Genomic DNA, 14,229 nt, shown 5'->3' with positions numbered 1-14,229 from the left:
ACCTCAATTAAAAAAAAAAAAAGACACAATCCATTAAAAAAACCTGTTCTTCTTTTGCTTAGGCTTCCTGGTTGCCCAAAAGAAAAGGCCTGTTGGAAAGAAGGAAATGATTCAGCGGTCTAAATGGTAAGGCCAAAAGAATAAGTAACTATAAAAGTATAAATCAGGCCACCAAATGGTCAGGAGCTATAGCTTGGCCCCAGAATAAAGGCATTATGCTCTAGTTAAAGCATTATGAGAGGTAAAAAAAAACCAAAAAACAATACATTATGAGAAAATTAGTTATAAAAATAGTTTCTCACTTATGGCACTAAAAATGAAATGAAAAATAGCAGATCATGGTATGGATGCCTCATATATAAAAAATACAAAGAATCGCCACTAATTTGCTTGCCTTAATCAGGCTTGTGTTTGTTAGAAACAAATATAAATAAAAAATATTTTTAAATAAAAGTAAATATCTGAGACCTTACATCTAGGCAATCCTTTTACTAGGAATTGTATCCAGTACAATGAGAGATAGGGGAATGGTTTCCAAGACACAGTAAATTAGGCTTAAAAAAAAAAAATCAAGTTTCAGAAGCATGTGTACACTGCCACCATTTATAGTCTTTAATAAAAAAGTATTTGTGCTTACATAGATGCATATACTTGTACATGCATAGACTATCTCTGGAAGGATACACAAAAAATTGGTAATAGTTGTTGCCTTTGGGACAAGGAACTGAGTGACTGGGGTACAGAGGTTGGAAAAAGACTAATTTTTTACCTTTTTAAATTTCGTGCCTTTGCATTCATTAGCAATTAATTAATTAGAGATATGCATATATTGCTCATGAGACTGCCATAGAATAACTAAGTTAATGGTTGGTTACCTCTTAGGGGTTCACTGGAGACTTCCTTTAATAAGAACAGTTTTATAGTTGGCATAGTGCTTGAAAACAATTTATCTTAGGTAATTAAAGCATTCCTCTTGAAATCTTTTTACTCTCCATTTAGTAAACCATTTCCTTATAGGTATTTCAAAGGGATGCTTTAATCAAGTGGTTCTCCAAGTGTGGTCCGTGGGCCTCTGGAAGCTGCTGAGACCCTTTCAGGGGATTTGCCAGGTCAAAACAAATTTCGAAATAATACTAGGATATTATGTGTCTTTTTATCTATATTGACATTTGTACAGATGATGCAAAAGTAATGAAGGGAGGACTGAAACTGCTGATGCCTTAGCACTATTTGAGACAGTGGACCAAACTGTGCTAGTCTAGTTGGCATTTTATTCTTCACAGCCACATGGCAGCAGTGTAATGGAAGTACACATAAAGCACTTCTGCTGCATATCAAGATACGATGATTGGTTCAAGGAAAAGCCTTGGTTTGTGTAGTGAGCTGAACTAGCTACCTTTTTCATGGAACATAGCTTTTACTTGAAAGAATGACTGATAAACTAATTATTCCAAATTGGGTATATGACAGATATTTTCTTGAAAATGAGGAAGTGAATCTGTCACTTCTCCAGGAAAACAGCTGACAGTATTTATTGCCAAAGAGAAAATTTGAGCTTTCAAGCAAAGAATAGAATTCTAGAAAACTTGTGTCTACCACTCTGAGATTGACTATCTCCCAGTACTTAGACTTTTCTGATGAGATCAGCAGTGACATAAATAATTGTAATATTTTTCATATTATATAAGTAAATATGTCAACATTTAAACTACCACTTGTCAAGATTTGGTATAGTATCAAGAAAATCAGGGAATTCCCTGGTGGTCCAGTGGTTAAGACTTGGCGCTTTCACTGCTGAGGGCACAGTTTCAGTCCCTGGTTGGGAAACTAAGATCCTGCATCCCGAAAGCTGAGCAGCCAAAAAAAAAAGAAAATCAGCAATTATCTGAAAAGAATATTAAAATACTCTTTTCTTTTCCAATTACATATGTGTGTAAACTGGATTTTTGTTAATGTACCCTTTAACCAGAACAACATATAACAGCAAACTTAATACAGAAGCAAATATAAGAATTCAGCTGTCTTCTATGAAACCAGACATTAAAGAGATTTGCAAAATATGTATAACATGCCACTCTTCTTATTTTTGTTTTGGAAAGTATATTTATTTTATATGTTAGCATGTAACAGGCTTATTTTTTTTAATAAATTAAGAAACAAGTTTTTTTTATTGAAGTATAGTTGACTTACAATATTATATTAGTTTCAGGCATAAAACATAGTGATTCAATATTTTTATAGGTTATACTCCATTTAAAATTATTACAAACTAATGGCTATATTTCCCTGTGCTATACAATATATCCTTGTTGCTTATTTATTTTATACATAGTTTGTATCTCCTAATCCTATACCCCTATTTTGCCCCTCCCTCCTTCCTTCTCCCCACTAGTAACCAGTGGTTTGTTCTCTGTATCTGTGAGTCTGTTTCTGGTTTGTTATATGCATTCATTTGTTTTATTTTCTGGACTCCACACATCAGTGATGTAATACAGTATTTGTCTTTCTCTGTCTGACTTGTTTCACTAAGCATAATACCTTCTAGGTCCATCCATGTTGTTGCAAATGGCAGAATTTCATTCTTTTTATGGCTGAGTAGTATTCCATTGTATATACATACCACACCTTCTTTATCCATTATCTGTTGATGGACACTTAGGTTGTGAAATAAGTATTTTTTAAATTCTTTTTAAATGTTTTAATTTCTAATACAGTAAGTATCAATAGATAAAATCCACACGCACCAAAATTGCCCTCAATTTTTAGGAGTATAAAGGTGTCGAAAGTCCAAAAACGTTGAGAATTATTGCTTCATTCTGAATGTCACAAAATTTAATTAATGGCAGTTACATAGTGTTCATTGTGTGGCAGCTAATAGCACTCTAACCTCAGCAAGAGGAGTCCTTGCTATATGGGACTATGAAGCTCGCCTGCAAGAGGTAGGGCATCTTCTGAAAGGTATCTGTGCTTTAAAATGTAAGTATAGTTGTAGGGGTGGATTAAATACCCATCTTCTAGGAAGAGACAGGTTTTAAATTGATACATTTTCATTAGAGTACTTCTGTTCCATTTTATTTCTGATATGGCCCCCTTTCAAAGAAGCCATCTACTTCCATGTGAGAATCATAGAGTTGAATGGGATCTTAAAGATCATCTAGTCTACCTTTAACTTTTAGGAAACTGTAACCCAGAGAGAGGTTGCCAGCAAGTCAGGGCCAGAGCTGGGGTTAGAGTCCGGCAGCAGGCTCCCCACCCAGCACTCCTTCAACTGTATCATGTGGAGGACTTGGAGCTCTGGATCTCTGTGTTACTCATCATCTTTTCCCATCACCTACCTCTACCAAAGGTGTTTAAACGTTTCTGGTAAGAGAAGAGATTTGGAGAAGAGAGAACCTGACTCTCGTAACTTGAAGTGTTTCTTCCAATGTGTCCTTTAATAGAAGTGTTTTCACTAACTTATTAATGCATATATTTGGGTATGTGACTAGGTACTACAAATGAAAGATAGTTGACTCCAGACCATGAGCAGACAGACAGTTCCAATAGTATGTAGTAATTGCTTTCAAGGATCCATTTACAAAATGCAATTTCTGGCTACTCTGATTAGCCCGACTCCCAGCTTTCCAGCCCTAGAATACAACATTTCCTGGCCCAAGCAGATTTTCTCTTCACATCACATGTTCTCCTTGGGATAACTCGTCTTTTTTCCAATGGCCTTTGTTATCCCTTCTCTAACCGTGACTTTTTTTCCAGCTTTACTGTGATATAATTGACATTTAACATTGTATAAGTTTAAGCTATGTAATGTGATGATTTGACATGCATTTGTATTGCAAAATGTTTACCACAATAAAGTTAGTTAGCACATCCTTCACCTCACATAATTACCATTTTATTTTTCTTGTTGTTGTTATAGTGAGAACATTAAAGCTCTACTGTCATAGCAACTTTCAAGTATACAATGCAGTGTTGTTAACTACAGTCACTGTGCTGCATATTCGCTCCCCAGAGCTTATTCATCCTAAAACTGCAAGTTTATACTCTTTGACCAGCATCTCTCCACTCCCCCATCCCTCAGCTCCTGGCAACCACCATTCTGTTCTCTGTTTCTATGAGTTTGATGTTTTTAGATTCCACGTATAAGTGAGATCATACAGTTTTGTCTTTCTCTGTCTGACTTATTTCATTTAGCACATTGCCTTCACGGTCCATACATGTTGTTGCAAATGGCAGGATTTTTTTCTTTTTTTATGGTGATTCCATTATATGTATATATATGTATATATATCACATTTTCCATTATATGTATTCCATTATATGTAGATATATATATCACATTTTCTTTATCCATTCATCCGTCGATGGACACGTATGTTGTTTCCATGTCTTCACTATTATAAATAGTGCTGCAATGAACGTGGGGGTGCAGATATCTTTTTGAGATCATGATTTCATCTCCTTCAGTGGGATTGCTGGATCATACAGCAGTTCTATTTTTAATGTTTTGAGGAACCTCCACACTGTTTTCCATAATGGCTGCACCAGTTTACATTCCCCCCAACAGAGCACATTCTCCGCCTCCTCACCAGCATTTGTTATCTCTTATTTTTTTGATAATAGCCATTCTAATAGATTTGATGTGCTATCTCAGTGTGGTTTTCATCAACAGTGACTTTTTAAAATATATGTTTGTTCTTCTTTGGTCTCTTTCCTGACCTCCACTTTTGTGTTTTCAGTTAGTGATTATCCTCACTGTGTCCAAAGTGGAACTACCCATTTTCCTCTCCCACACTTACTTGGGCCACCCACTCACCCGCTAGAAAAGCTGGGGAGCTATTGCCTCCAGCTCCGTGACCCCACACTGCACATGCAGCCGGCTAGTGCATCCCGGAGACTCGCCTTCACGATTGCTCTGCAGCCCATTCTCCTCGCTGCCTTGCTGCGGGCTTGGCCTCTGCTCTCGGAGGACTGCTCTTCTCCCACTTCTGCTCTTTATCTTCTCTAATCTCTTTCCCACAGAGCCTCTACATCATTAGCAATGATTTTTTTTTTCAGATTATAGAAAACTTCGGAAAATATAGAAAAAATTAGAAAGAAGAAAACAAATGTCACTCATAATTCTTCCATCTAAACATAACTAACCCTAGTCCTGTTTCTATGGGGATTTTGCAGAGACCTGTGTTAACACACTTCTTTCTCCCCAGATTGTTTATCATACTATATATACAGGTTTGTAGCCTGCTTTATTTTGCTTAACATTGTATTGTGAACATTTTCCCATAGCATAAAAACTATTTGAAACATTTTATGCTTTGTAATAATTTTATTATAGCCCATAATTTAACTGTCCTTTTTTTGTTGGAGATTTACATTATTTCCAGTTCGAGTGTATTTATCAAATGCATGTTTGATCATGTTCCTCCCTACTTAAAATCAGTGGCATCCAGTCCCCGATAGGACAGAGCCCAAGGTTTTCACATGACTAGGAGACCTTCACCCCATCTGCTTCCCTCCTGTTCCCCTACACTCTCTCCGTGAAGCCTTGACTCCATTCTTACCAACACTCCCTTCTCCCCACCTCCCCTTTCTGCTCCTAACTATTCTTCAAGACCTACCTCAAGCTTAGTCTCCTCTCTGGTCTTCCTTGACCTCCTTCAATCAGAATAAGTTTTGTTTCTTTTCCTATAACTCTATGTAGCATTTTGTAGATATGATGATTATTTTCTTTTGCATTATTTTTCATGCTTAAAAATATGGTAGTAATACAAAGTCATTATCTTATATTGAAACCATACATTTTTCCATATAGAGTGAAAAGAAGTTCATCTCCACCCCTTATTCCACTTCTTTCCCATAAGTAACCACTATTAGCAGGATTTTGTTATGTTTTTATCTGTATCCCTTTTCAGATCATGAGCACTCCAGGCCAGGGTTCTTTGTGTCTAAGTGTCTAACAGGAAGCTGGGCACACAACAGGCCCACAGCCCATCTGAGGGACTGAGTGCCTGGAGAGCAGTAGAGCTTACGGAGCTGTGGGGAGGAGTGATCGTGTGCCTCTGTGGTCAGGTGACCTCACTGCTTTCTGTCTTTCCATCGGTGCCATTTCTAAGGGTTTACGAACAGCTTCCAGAGGTACAGAAAAAGAGAGAAGAGGAAAAGAGGAGATCGGAATATAAGTCATACCGGCTGCGAGCCCAGCTATATAAAAAGGTCAGTCAGTCCTAGAGCAGGATTGATGAGATTTATCAGGGGAAAGAGAAATTGAGAAAAACACATCTGACCTGTTTGAATTAACCACATTTGGAGAGTGAACTTAAGCTCATAATGCATTGTACCACTACTAAAATTTAGAAGATAAAAGCACCTGTAACTAGACTTCAAATCTGAAAATCTAGAAAGGCAAATCTAAAAAAGGCATCTTCCAGGGACTTCTGTGGTGGTCCAGTGGTTAAGACTCAATGCTTCCACTGCAGGGGGCACAGGTTTGATCCCTGGCCAGAGAACTAAGATCCCACATGCCGCACGGCACGGCCAAAAAAAAAATTGTTTTAATGTTTTAAAATTGTTTAATAAATAAATAAATAAGGCACCTTCCAGGCATACATTTGGAATGAAACCAAATTTCATACTTGGGTGTCAGTTTAGATGCCATGCTGGAAATGCCCACATCTTTCAGAACTGATGAGTTTTCATCCAGAGTCCCAAATGATACTTTTATGCCCCTTATGGGTGAATCATATACCACTAGAACTTTTTAAATAAATTGGAAAATGTCCAAGTGTAGCATACAAGTTGGCAGTTTGGGTACTCAGAGCCTTGAAGCCAGTACCATTTCCTGCCCACAGCCCCAGTAGAATCAGTGGTACTGCAAGTCCCAGAACCTCACAGGCCAGGGGACTTGCTACCAATTAATTCCTTGAGAAAGCAGATGGGCTACTATGCCTGAAGGTCCAGATCCTCCAGTGTTCTCATTTCTTTCCCAACCCCCTCACTTCACCCCCAGAGGACTCTGAAAGTCAGAAACCAAGAGACGAGTTCATACCAGACCGATGTGGGATTGGAGAGCTGCTTCTGGAGCGCATACCGCAGCTCAGGCTGGGCTCCCTCAAGTGGGGACGCCCCAGGCACTACATGACCTGTCTGGTGTGTCAGCATCACAAGGCCAGGCCTCTTATTGTTCTTGTGTGTTTGTGAACTGATGGATGGATTAGTCTGTTAGGATTATATTAATATTATATTTCTGTATAGACTATAATAGACTACAGATCATCTTCCCTAAACACTTAAGGAAGTATTTTTTGTATAATTACCATAGTTTCTGTAGCTGGGGAAGATAAACAAGATTTGGGGAGAACAACACTGGTCTCTTCAGCAGCATGTCTGGGGTGAGGAGTGGCTGTCTGCCTCTAGTGGCAAGAGTATCTAACTTCTTTCCTGCCTTTCTTTTCTTCCACAGAAAGTGACCAATCAACTCTTGGGGAGAAAAGTTCCTTGGAACTGACATAAGAGTATTTTCCTCAGAGCCTTGGAAATATATTTTATCAGCCTGGAGGAGCACAATCCTTACTTTTATGAGTCTGGTTTAATAAAACTTACCTTGTTGTCCATGTGTAATTTAGAAGTAGTAACCTTCTAAAGAGTCTTGGGTAGAATGATTAGGAGCAATACTTTCTCCACAGTGGCCTTGCCCACAGGGATGTTTGTTACAATGGTATTATCTTAATTCTAGGCAAGAGTAAGTCCCTTTTTGTATGTGTTTTTATAGAAAATGACTTCTGATTGACTCATAGTAAAGCAAGCAGCAGAGGGTTATTTATTTCCCATCTGTAGAGGTGCAGGGAGCTATGCAGTGTCTCCCTGAGGTGTGTGGGGAACTTCCATCTAAAAGCACCAATCAAGGAAAAGAAATGCAGCATAACACGGTGAGAGCCCTTTTGTTGACTTGGTGTCAGACAGTGTCTGGTTAGGGTAACCATCAGGTGGGCCCAGAGACTCTCAGCAGACACAGGTGCCTTGGGTCCAGAGCTACCTCCTAGCCTCATTCCAGCTTCCTTTGGAGCCATTAGCCTTTAGTAGACACAACTCAAGAGGCAACAGAAGCTTGATTTAAATCATGACCTGGCCCTGGCCAGTGGGATGTGGGTTGTGCCACTTCTAGGTCTAGTCCATGTCAAATCCCACACTCTGTCCCTGGCTGCCTTCTTCCCCTTCAGGAGAGACCTTGGGGGCCATAGCAGATTGATGGCATCATTGGCCCTGATCCTTCTCACGTGGATTCTTCTCACACTCCTTCTCCACGCCCTTTCCACATGACTTTGCATTTCCTCTCACTGAAGAGGCAGAGCATGACACCTGGAGATCTAAGGGGCGGCCCAGCCGAGCTCAGCCCAAGCTGCCGACCCACAGACTCATGAGCTAAAAAAATGTTTATCATTATTTTGTGGTGGTTTTTTATGCAACATTCTCGTGGCACTAGATAAATGAAACAGTAGCAACCCCCAAAACTGAATGGAGCAGAGCCCCCCCACCACCCAGGCCATTGGGTTCCAATGTGAACAAGCAGTAAGCTTTTACTGTGCTGTCACAGTGAGACTTCAGGGTTTGCTTATTACTGCAGCAGAGCCGATCCCTCCTAACTAATCCACAACGAAACGGATCATAGGCCCCCTCCTTGCTCCAGTGCCTGAGAGACCTGAGCAGAGGGGAGACGGTAGATAAATTGAATTGCAGGGACAGCAACTAGCCTATAGCTTGTGGAGAAGAAAAACTAGCCCATCTTCCAGAAGCCGAGGCGCTTTTAAAGGGCCAGGGCAGAGTACTGCAGTGTGCTGGTGCTGAGGACCACTTCGCTGTAGCCCTGGTCCCACGCAGACTCGGACAGTCCTGACCAGGGCTTTTACTTATCCCCTGACCACGGTGCTCCAAGGCCACACGTAGGTGAAGCAGCTGCAACTGCTCGTTCCACAGGGCGGGCTTCTTAACAGGCAGCGCTCCCACCATACCCATCACCTGCCCCTCAGACTCAACCACCCAGAAGCAGGAGCCACTCACTGAAGTAGGATTTGGTGATGTCAGACATGTCTGTGTGCAAAGACATGATCTCAAACTGGATCCAGGGGTATTTGGCAAGAAACCTCAGGGCAGCAAGGAGGGGGGGCTGGCCACGAAGGCCAGGACCCAGGAGCCAGAGACCAGGAATAGGGCAAGGGGCCCCCGCAAGCAAGCGCACAAGGGTTCAGGGCAGCTTTAGGATGTGGTGGAAGGTGGTGGGAAGGTGCTCGGTCATCACCTTGGAGAACAAGCCCACGACCCATTTGCAATAATTTTCCTGGTATTTGTGGATTTGATAAGGAGCCATGGAAGACTTCTGTGTCTGGATCTCAAAGTTCAAGAGAGAGGTAGGAGTCCCTGTGTGACTTCCTGGCAGCCCTGGGGGAGAGAGAAGAGGCCATGTGAGTGGCTTATCCTCCCACCCACCAGAACCGGGGATGACCCTGCTCAAGGATGTGTCTTTCTGCTTCTACCCAAGAGGAAATAGGCCACAACCACTGGGAGAAGGTGTAGAGTCAGAAAGGTCTGCATTTGATCCTGTCTCCATGCATGACCTTGGGCATGCTACATAATCTTCTCTAAGAGCCTGCCTTCTGAAGTTGTGTAGAGGATTTAATAAAATAACACATACAAATCTCTGGTTATAAGCCCCCTCCCCTCCCCCTCTTTCCCCTTTCCCTGGCTCTCTCAGCTTCTCCATACGTTGGGGTGGCACCATGCAGCAGCCAAGCGTGTGTCCCTCTCCCAGGGACCATACACTGCAGTAGTCCTGTGTTTCCAAGTACAGGTTTCAACAAAGGCTTCTTCCCACTAGCTTGCAAATTTTCAGGCTGTTGAGGTGGCATAAGAGCCAAACACCAAAAATAGACCAGCCTTGAGAGCCAGAGGAGGGTCCAGAGCTCCAGGCTACACCTAAGAACACTGTCCTTCCACCCATGGCCTCTCAGCTGCTATCACAAGAGCCTTGAGTGTCCAGGGCAGCCTCTGCCCTCAGCCTCCAACTGGCATCCAGGAGAGACTGCAAGGGCATGCTCCACTTCCAGGGACCAGGTCCTGGATGGCACCTCATTGGCCAGCTCCTGGATATTGTTAATCATAAATCCCAGGCTCAAGTAGCTGGGCTATGATGGAGCAGGGAGTCCATTCTCTGATCACTGGGGAATTAGCCTGGAGTGGGTACGCAGGGTCTGGAACAGCTCAGGAGTCCTTGCCCTTGTGGACGGCCTACACCCCATACCATGGCAGTCCACCAAGCACCTTGGTGCTCTCTGATGTCCACCCTCAGCCCCTCCACACAGCTGCTATGACCCTGGGGAATTTGCCCCTCACCCTGTGCTCTGTCATCACAGACCAGAGTCCAAGTCCCCTGGCTCAGCATACGAGGTGCTTCACAGCCAGATGAGGGCAGCAGGGACCTGGCCATGCAGGGCCTATCATCTAGGTTAAGAAGTTTGGACTCTATTCCAAGAACACCAGGAGGCCATTGCTATGCTTTTAGCTGGGGAGTAACATAACCAGAGGTGGGGGGTGTGTATGTGTGTGGTGTGTGTCTATTACTCTGGCTACATGTGGAAAATGGATTGGAAGAGCCAGGAATGGAAGCATATATCCCCCTGCCCCCAGAAGCTAGCACAGCAGTCCAGGCAAAAGAAGGGCCTCCAGATACAGATATGCAGGCTGCTCACTGTAAAAGAGCACCTCGTCCAAGAAGGCTAGTGGGAACTAAAATCCATGAGCCCTGGCACAGAGCTGCGTCTGACCAAAGAAAAGGCACCTCTTTCTTATTTGGTCAAAGGTGTCACTGCTCACTGAACTGTGTTTCCAATAGGTTGTGTCTTTGTGAAGGGGGTGCCTTGTTCTATGTTCACAAAGGAGCCATCTAGGCTAGCAGGGGTCCTACGAGAGAAAGCAGTGACTTAGAGCAGAGTTGGGCCATGGGTGTGACCTGGCCCACTTGGAGGTGCACCTTGGGGGCAGAAATGGCAGGAGTTGATGATCTGAGGATGAAGAAGTTGTCAGCGATGACAGCCAGATTTCTGGCAAGAGCATCTAGGAAGATGCTGGAGAGAGACCAGACTTGGAGAGAAAGATCATAACCACCCCAAAGGTGCCATCCTGGCAGCTGGAATCCAGGGCTGGTGATGGAGACTGCTGAGGCTCCAGATCTTTGGCACGCAAAAAGGCCACAAGGGTTTAACTAACATGAAGGCAGGGTGGTGAGCCATGGGTATGTTACATTGTTTTCAGTACACTTTTTTTTTTAAATGTTAAGCAAAACTTGAACTAAGAATCAAAAGAGAATAGAAGGCTCCAAAATACAGCTGAGTATCCCTAATGAGTCTATCTAATAATAACCAGTCAGAAACCTAATAGTCAAGCTGAGGGGCCAGAGGTCCTTGATCTGTCCCTGCCCTCTCTTTCCTGTATTCTCACCGGCTTCTGTGGCTTCCTCAACACCCAATGGCCTTGGTTTACATTCAGGCTTTTCAACCTTCCTCATAGCCATGAATAATGAGGAGGATTTATTGACATGAAAAATAATTGTCAAAATATAGCACCAGGGCTTCCCTGGTGGCGCAGTGGTTGAGAGTCTGCCTGCTAATGCAGGGGACACGGGTTCGAGCCCTGGCCTGGGAAGATCCCACATGCCGCGGAGCGGCTGGGCCCGTGAGCCACAACTGCTGAGCCTGCGCGTCTGGAGCCTGTGCTCCGCGGCGAGAGAGGCCGCGGCGGTGAGAGGCCCGCGCATCGCGATGAAGAGTGGCCCCCGCTTGCCACAACTGGAGAAAGCCCTCGCACAGAAACGAAGACCCAACACAGCCAAAATCAATCAATCAATCAATCAATCAAAAACATACGCATCTGATTCAAGATCCTCATTAAAAAAAAAAAAAAAAAAAATATAGCACCAAGCTATAAAGGTTATAAAACAGTATGTTTTCATTCATTTTTGGAAAAATATAACAAAAATAATTTATACACACAAGCATGCAGAGAGAAAAGTCTGAATGGTTACACCAAACATTGGCAGCATTTGTCTCTGGATAGAGGAATTATGGGTAATTCTCTGTGTAAGAAATGAAGTCTGGAAGTCTCAGCACATTCCAGACTCTTGGCCCTGCATGCAGATGATGAAACTGAGGCTTGGCCTACATCAAGAAACAGGAAACATCTCGAATAAACAACCTAACCTTGCACCTAAAGCAATTAGAGAACAAAGAACAAAAAAATCCCAAAGCTAACAGAAGGAAAGAAATCATAAAGATCAGATCAGAAATAAATGAAAAAGAAATGAAGGAGACAATAGCAAAGATCAATAAAACTAAAAGCTGGTTCTTTGAGAAGATAAACAAAATTGATAAACCAGTAGCCAGACTCATCAAGAAAAAAAGGGAGAACACTCAAATCAATAGAATTAGAAATGAAAACCGAGAAGTAACCACTGACACTGCAGAAATACAAACGATCATGAGAGATTACTACAAGCAACTCTATGCCAATAAAATGGACAATCTGGAAGAAATGGACAGATTCTTAGAAATGCACAACCTGCCGAGACTGAACCAGGAAGAAATAGAAAATATGAACAGACCAATCACAAGCACTGAAATTGAAACTGTGATTAAAAATCTTCCAACAAACAAAAGCCCAGGACCAGATGGCTTCACAGGCGAATTCTACCAAACATTTAGAGAAGAGCTAACACCTATCCTTCTCAAACTCTTCCAAAATATTACAGAGGGAGGAACACTCCCCAGCTCATTCTATGAGGCCACCATCACCCTGATACCAAAACCAGACAAAGATGTCACAAAGAAAGAAAACTACAGGCCAATATCACTGATGAACATAGATGCAAAAATCCTCAACAAAATACTAGCAAACAGAATCCAACAGCACATTAAAAGGATCATATACCATGACCAAGTGGGTTTATTCCAGGAATGCAAGGATTCTTCAATATATGCAAATCAATAAACATGATACACCATATTAACAAATTGAAGGAGAAAAACCATATGATCATCTCAATAGATGCAGAGAAAGCTTTTGACAAAATTCAACACCCATTTATGATAAAAGCCCTGCAGAAAGTAGGCATAGAGGGAACTTTCCTCCACATAATAAAGGCCATATATGACAAACCCACAGCCAACATCGTCCTCAATGGTGAAAAACTGAAACCATTTCCACTAAGATCAGGAACAAGACAAGGTTGCCCACTCTCACCACTATTATTCAACGTAGTTTTGGAAGTTTTAGCCACAGCAATCAGAGAAGAAAAAGAAATAAAAGGAATCCAAATCGGAAAAGAAGAAGTAAAGCTGTCACTGTTTGCAGATGACATGATACTATACATAGAGGATCCTAAAGATGCTACCAGAAAACTACTAGAGCTAATCAATGAATTTGGTAAAGTAGCAGGATACAAAATTAATGCACAGAAATCTCTTGCATTCCTATACACTAATGATGAAAAATCTGAAAGTGAAATTAAGAAAACACTCCCGTTTACCATTGCAACAAAAATAATAAAATATCTAGGAATAAACCTACCTAAAGAGACAAAAGACCTGTATGCAGAAAATTATAAGACACTGATGAAAGAAATTAAAGATGATACAAATAGATGGAGAGATATACCATGTTCTTGGATTGGAAGAATCAACATTGTGAAAATGACTCTACTACCCAAAGCAATCTACAGATTCAATGCAATCCCTATCAAACTACCACTGGCATTTTTCACAGAACTAGAACAAAAAAATTTCACAATTTGTATAGAAACACAAAAGACCCCGAATAGCCAAAGCAATCTTGAGAACGAAAAATGGAGCTGGGGGAATCAGGCTCCCTGACTTCAGACTATACTACAAAGCTACAGTAATCAAGACAGTTTGGTACTGGCACAAAAACAGAAACATAGATCAATGGAACAGGATAGAAAGCCCAGAGATAAACCACGCACATATGGTCACCTTATCTTTGATAAAGGAGGCAAGCATATACAGTGGAGAAAAGACAGCCTCTTCAATAAGTGGTGCTGGGAAAACTGGACAGCTACATGTAAAAGTATGAAATTAGAACACTCCCTAACACCATACACAAAAATAAACTCAAAATGGATTAAAGACCTAAATGTAAGGCCAGACACTATCAAACTCTTAGAGGAAAACA

The 14,229-nt window shown here is 41.8% G+C and overlaps 2 protein-coding genes across 5 annotated transcripts in view; one reads left to right on the top strand and one right to left on the bottom strand.

Annotated features, from left to right (window-relative positions):
• ALMS1 (ALMS1 centrosome and basal body associated protein) overlaps window positions 1–7,705 on the top strand; it is a 235,882-nt gene extending 228,177 nt beyond the window's left edge. The window contains exons 22-24 of one of the 4 annotated variants that reach the window (XM_057558483.1): window positions 63–126; window positions 6,111–6,210; window positions 7,457–7,705. In XM_057558483.1, coding sequence (XP_057414466.1) covers window positions 63–126; window positions 6,111–6,210; window positions 7,457–7,501 — 209 coding nt within the window. In that variant the 3' untranslated portion in view covers window positions 7,502–7,705. The other 3 variants (XM_057558482.1, XM_057558485.1, XM_057558484.1) reach the window with 3 other exon arrangements.
• Window positions 7,706–7,811: 106 nt separating this feature from the next.
• Window positions 7,812–9,532, bottom strand: NAT8 (N-acetyltransferase 8 (putative)). The gene is given in 6 exon segments (XM_007198681.2): window positions 7,812–8,876; window positions 8,878–8,897; window positions 8,899–9,046; window positions 9,048–9,156; window positions 9,159–9,213; window positions 9,215–9,532. Coding segments are annotated over 6 exon segments (696 nt in total). The 5' UTR covers window positions 9,359–9,532; the 3' UTR covers window positions 7,812–8,656.
• Between the last annotated feature and the right edge of the window lie 4,697 nt (window positions 9,533–14,229).

The sequence above is a fragment of the Balaenoptera acutorostrata genome, chromosome 12 (assembly GCF_949987535.1).
Source record: "Balaenoptera acutorostrata chromosome 12, mBalAcu1.1, whole genome shotgun sequence".
NCBI classification, from domain to species: Eukaryota; Metazoa; Chordata; class Mammalia; order Artiodactyla; family Balaenopteridae; genus Balaenoptera; species Balaenoptera acutorostrata.
The sequence above is the reverse complement of the archived record's forward strand: the minus strand, read 5'-3'. Positions and strand labels throughout refer to the sequence as shown.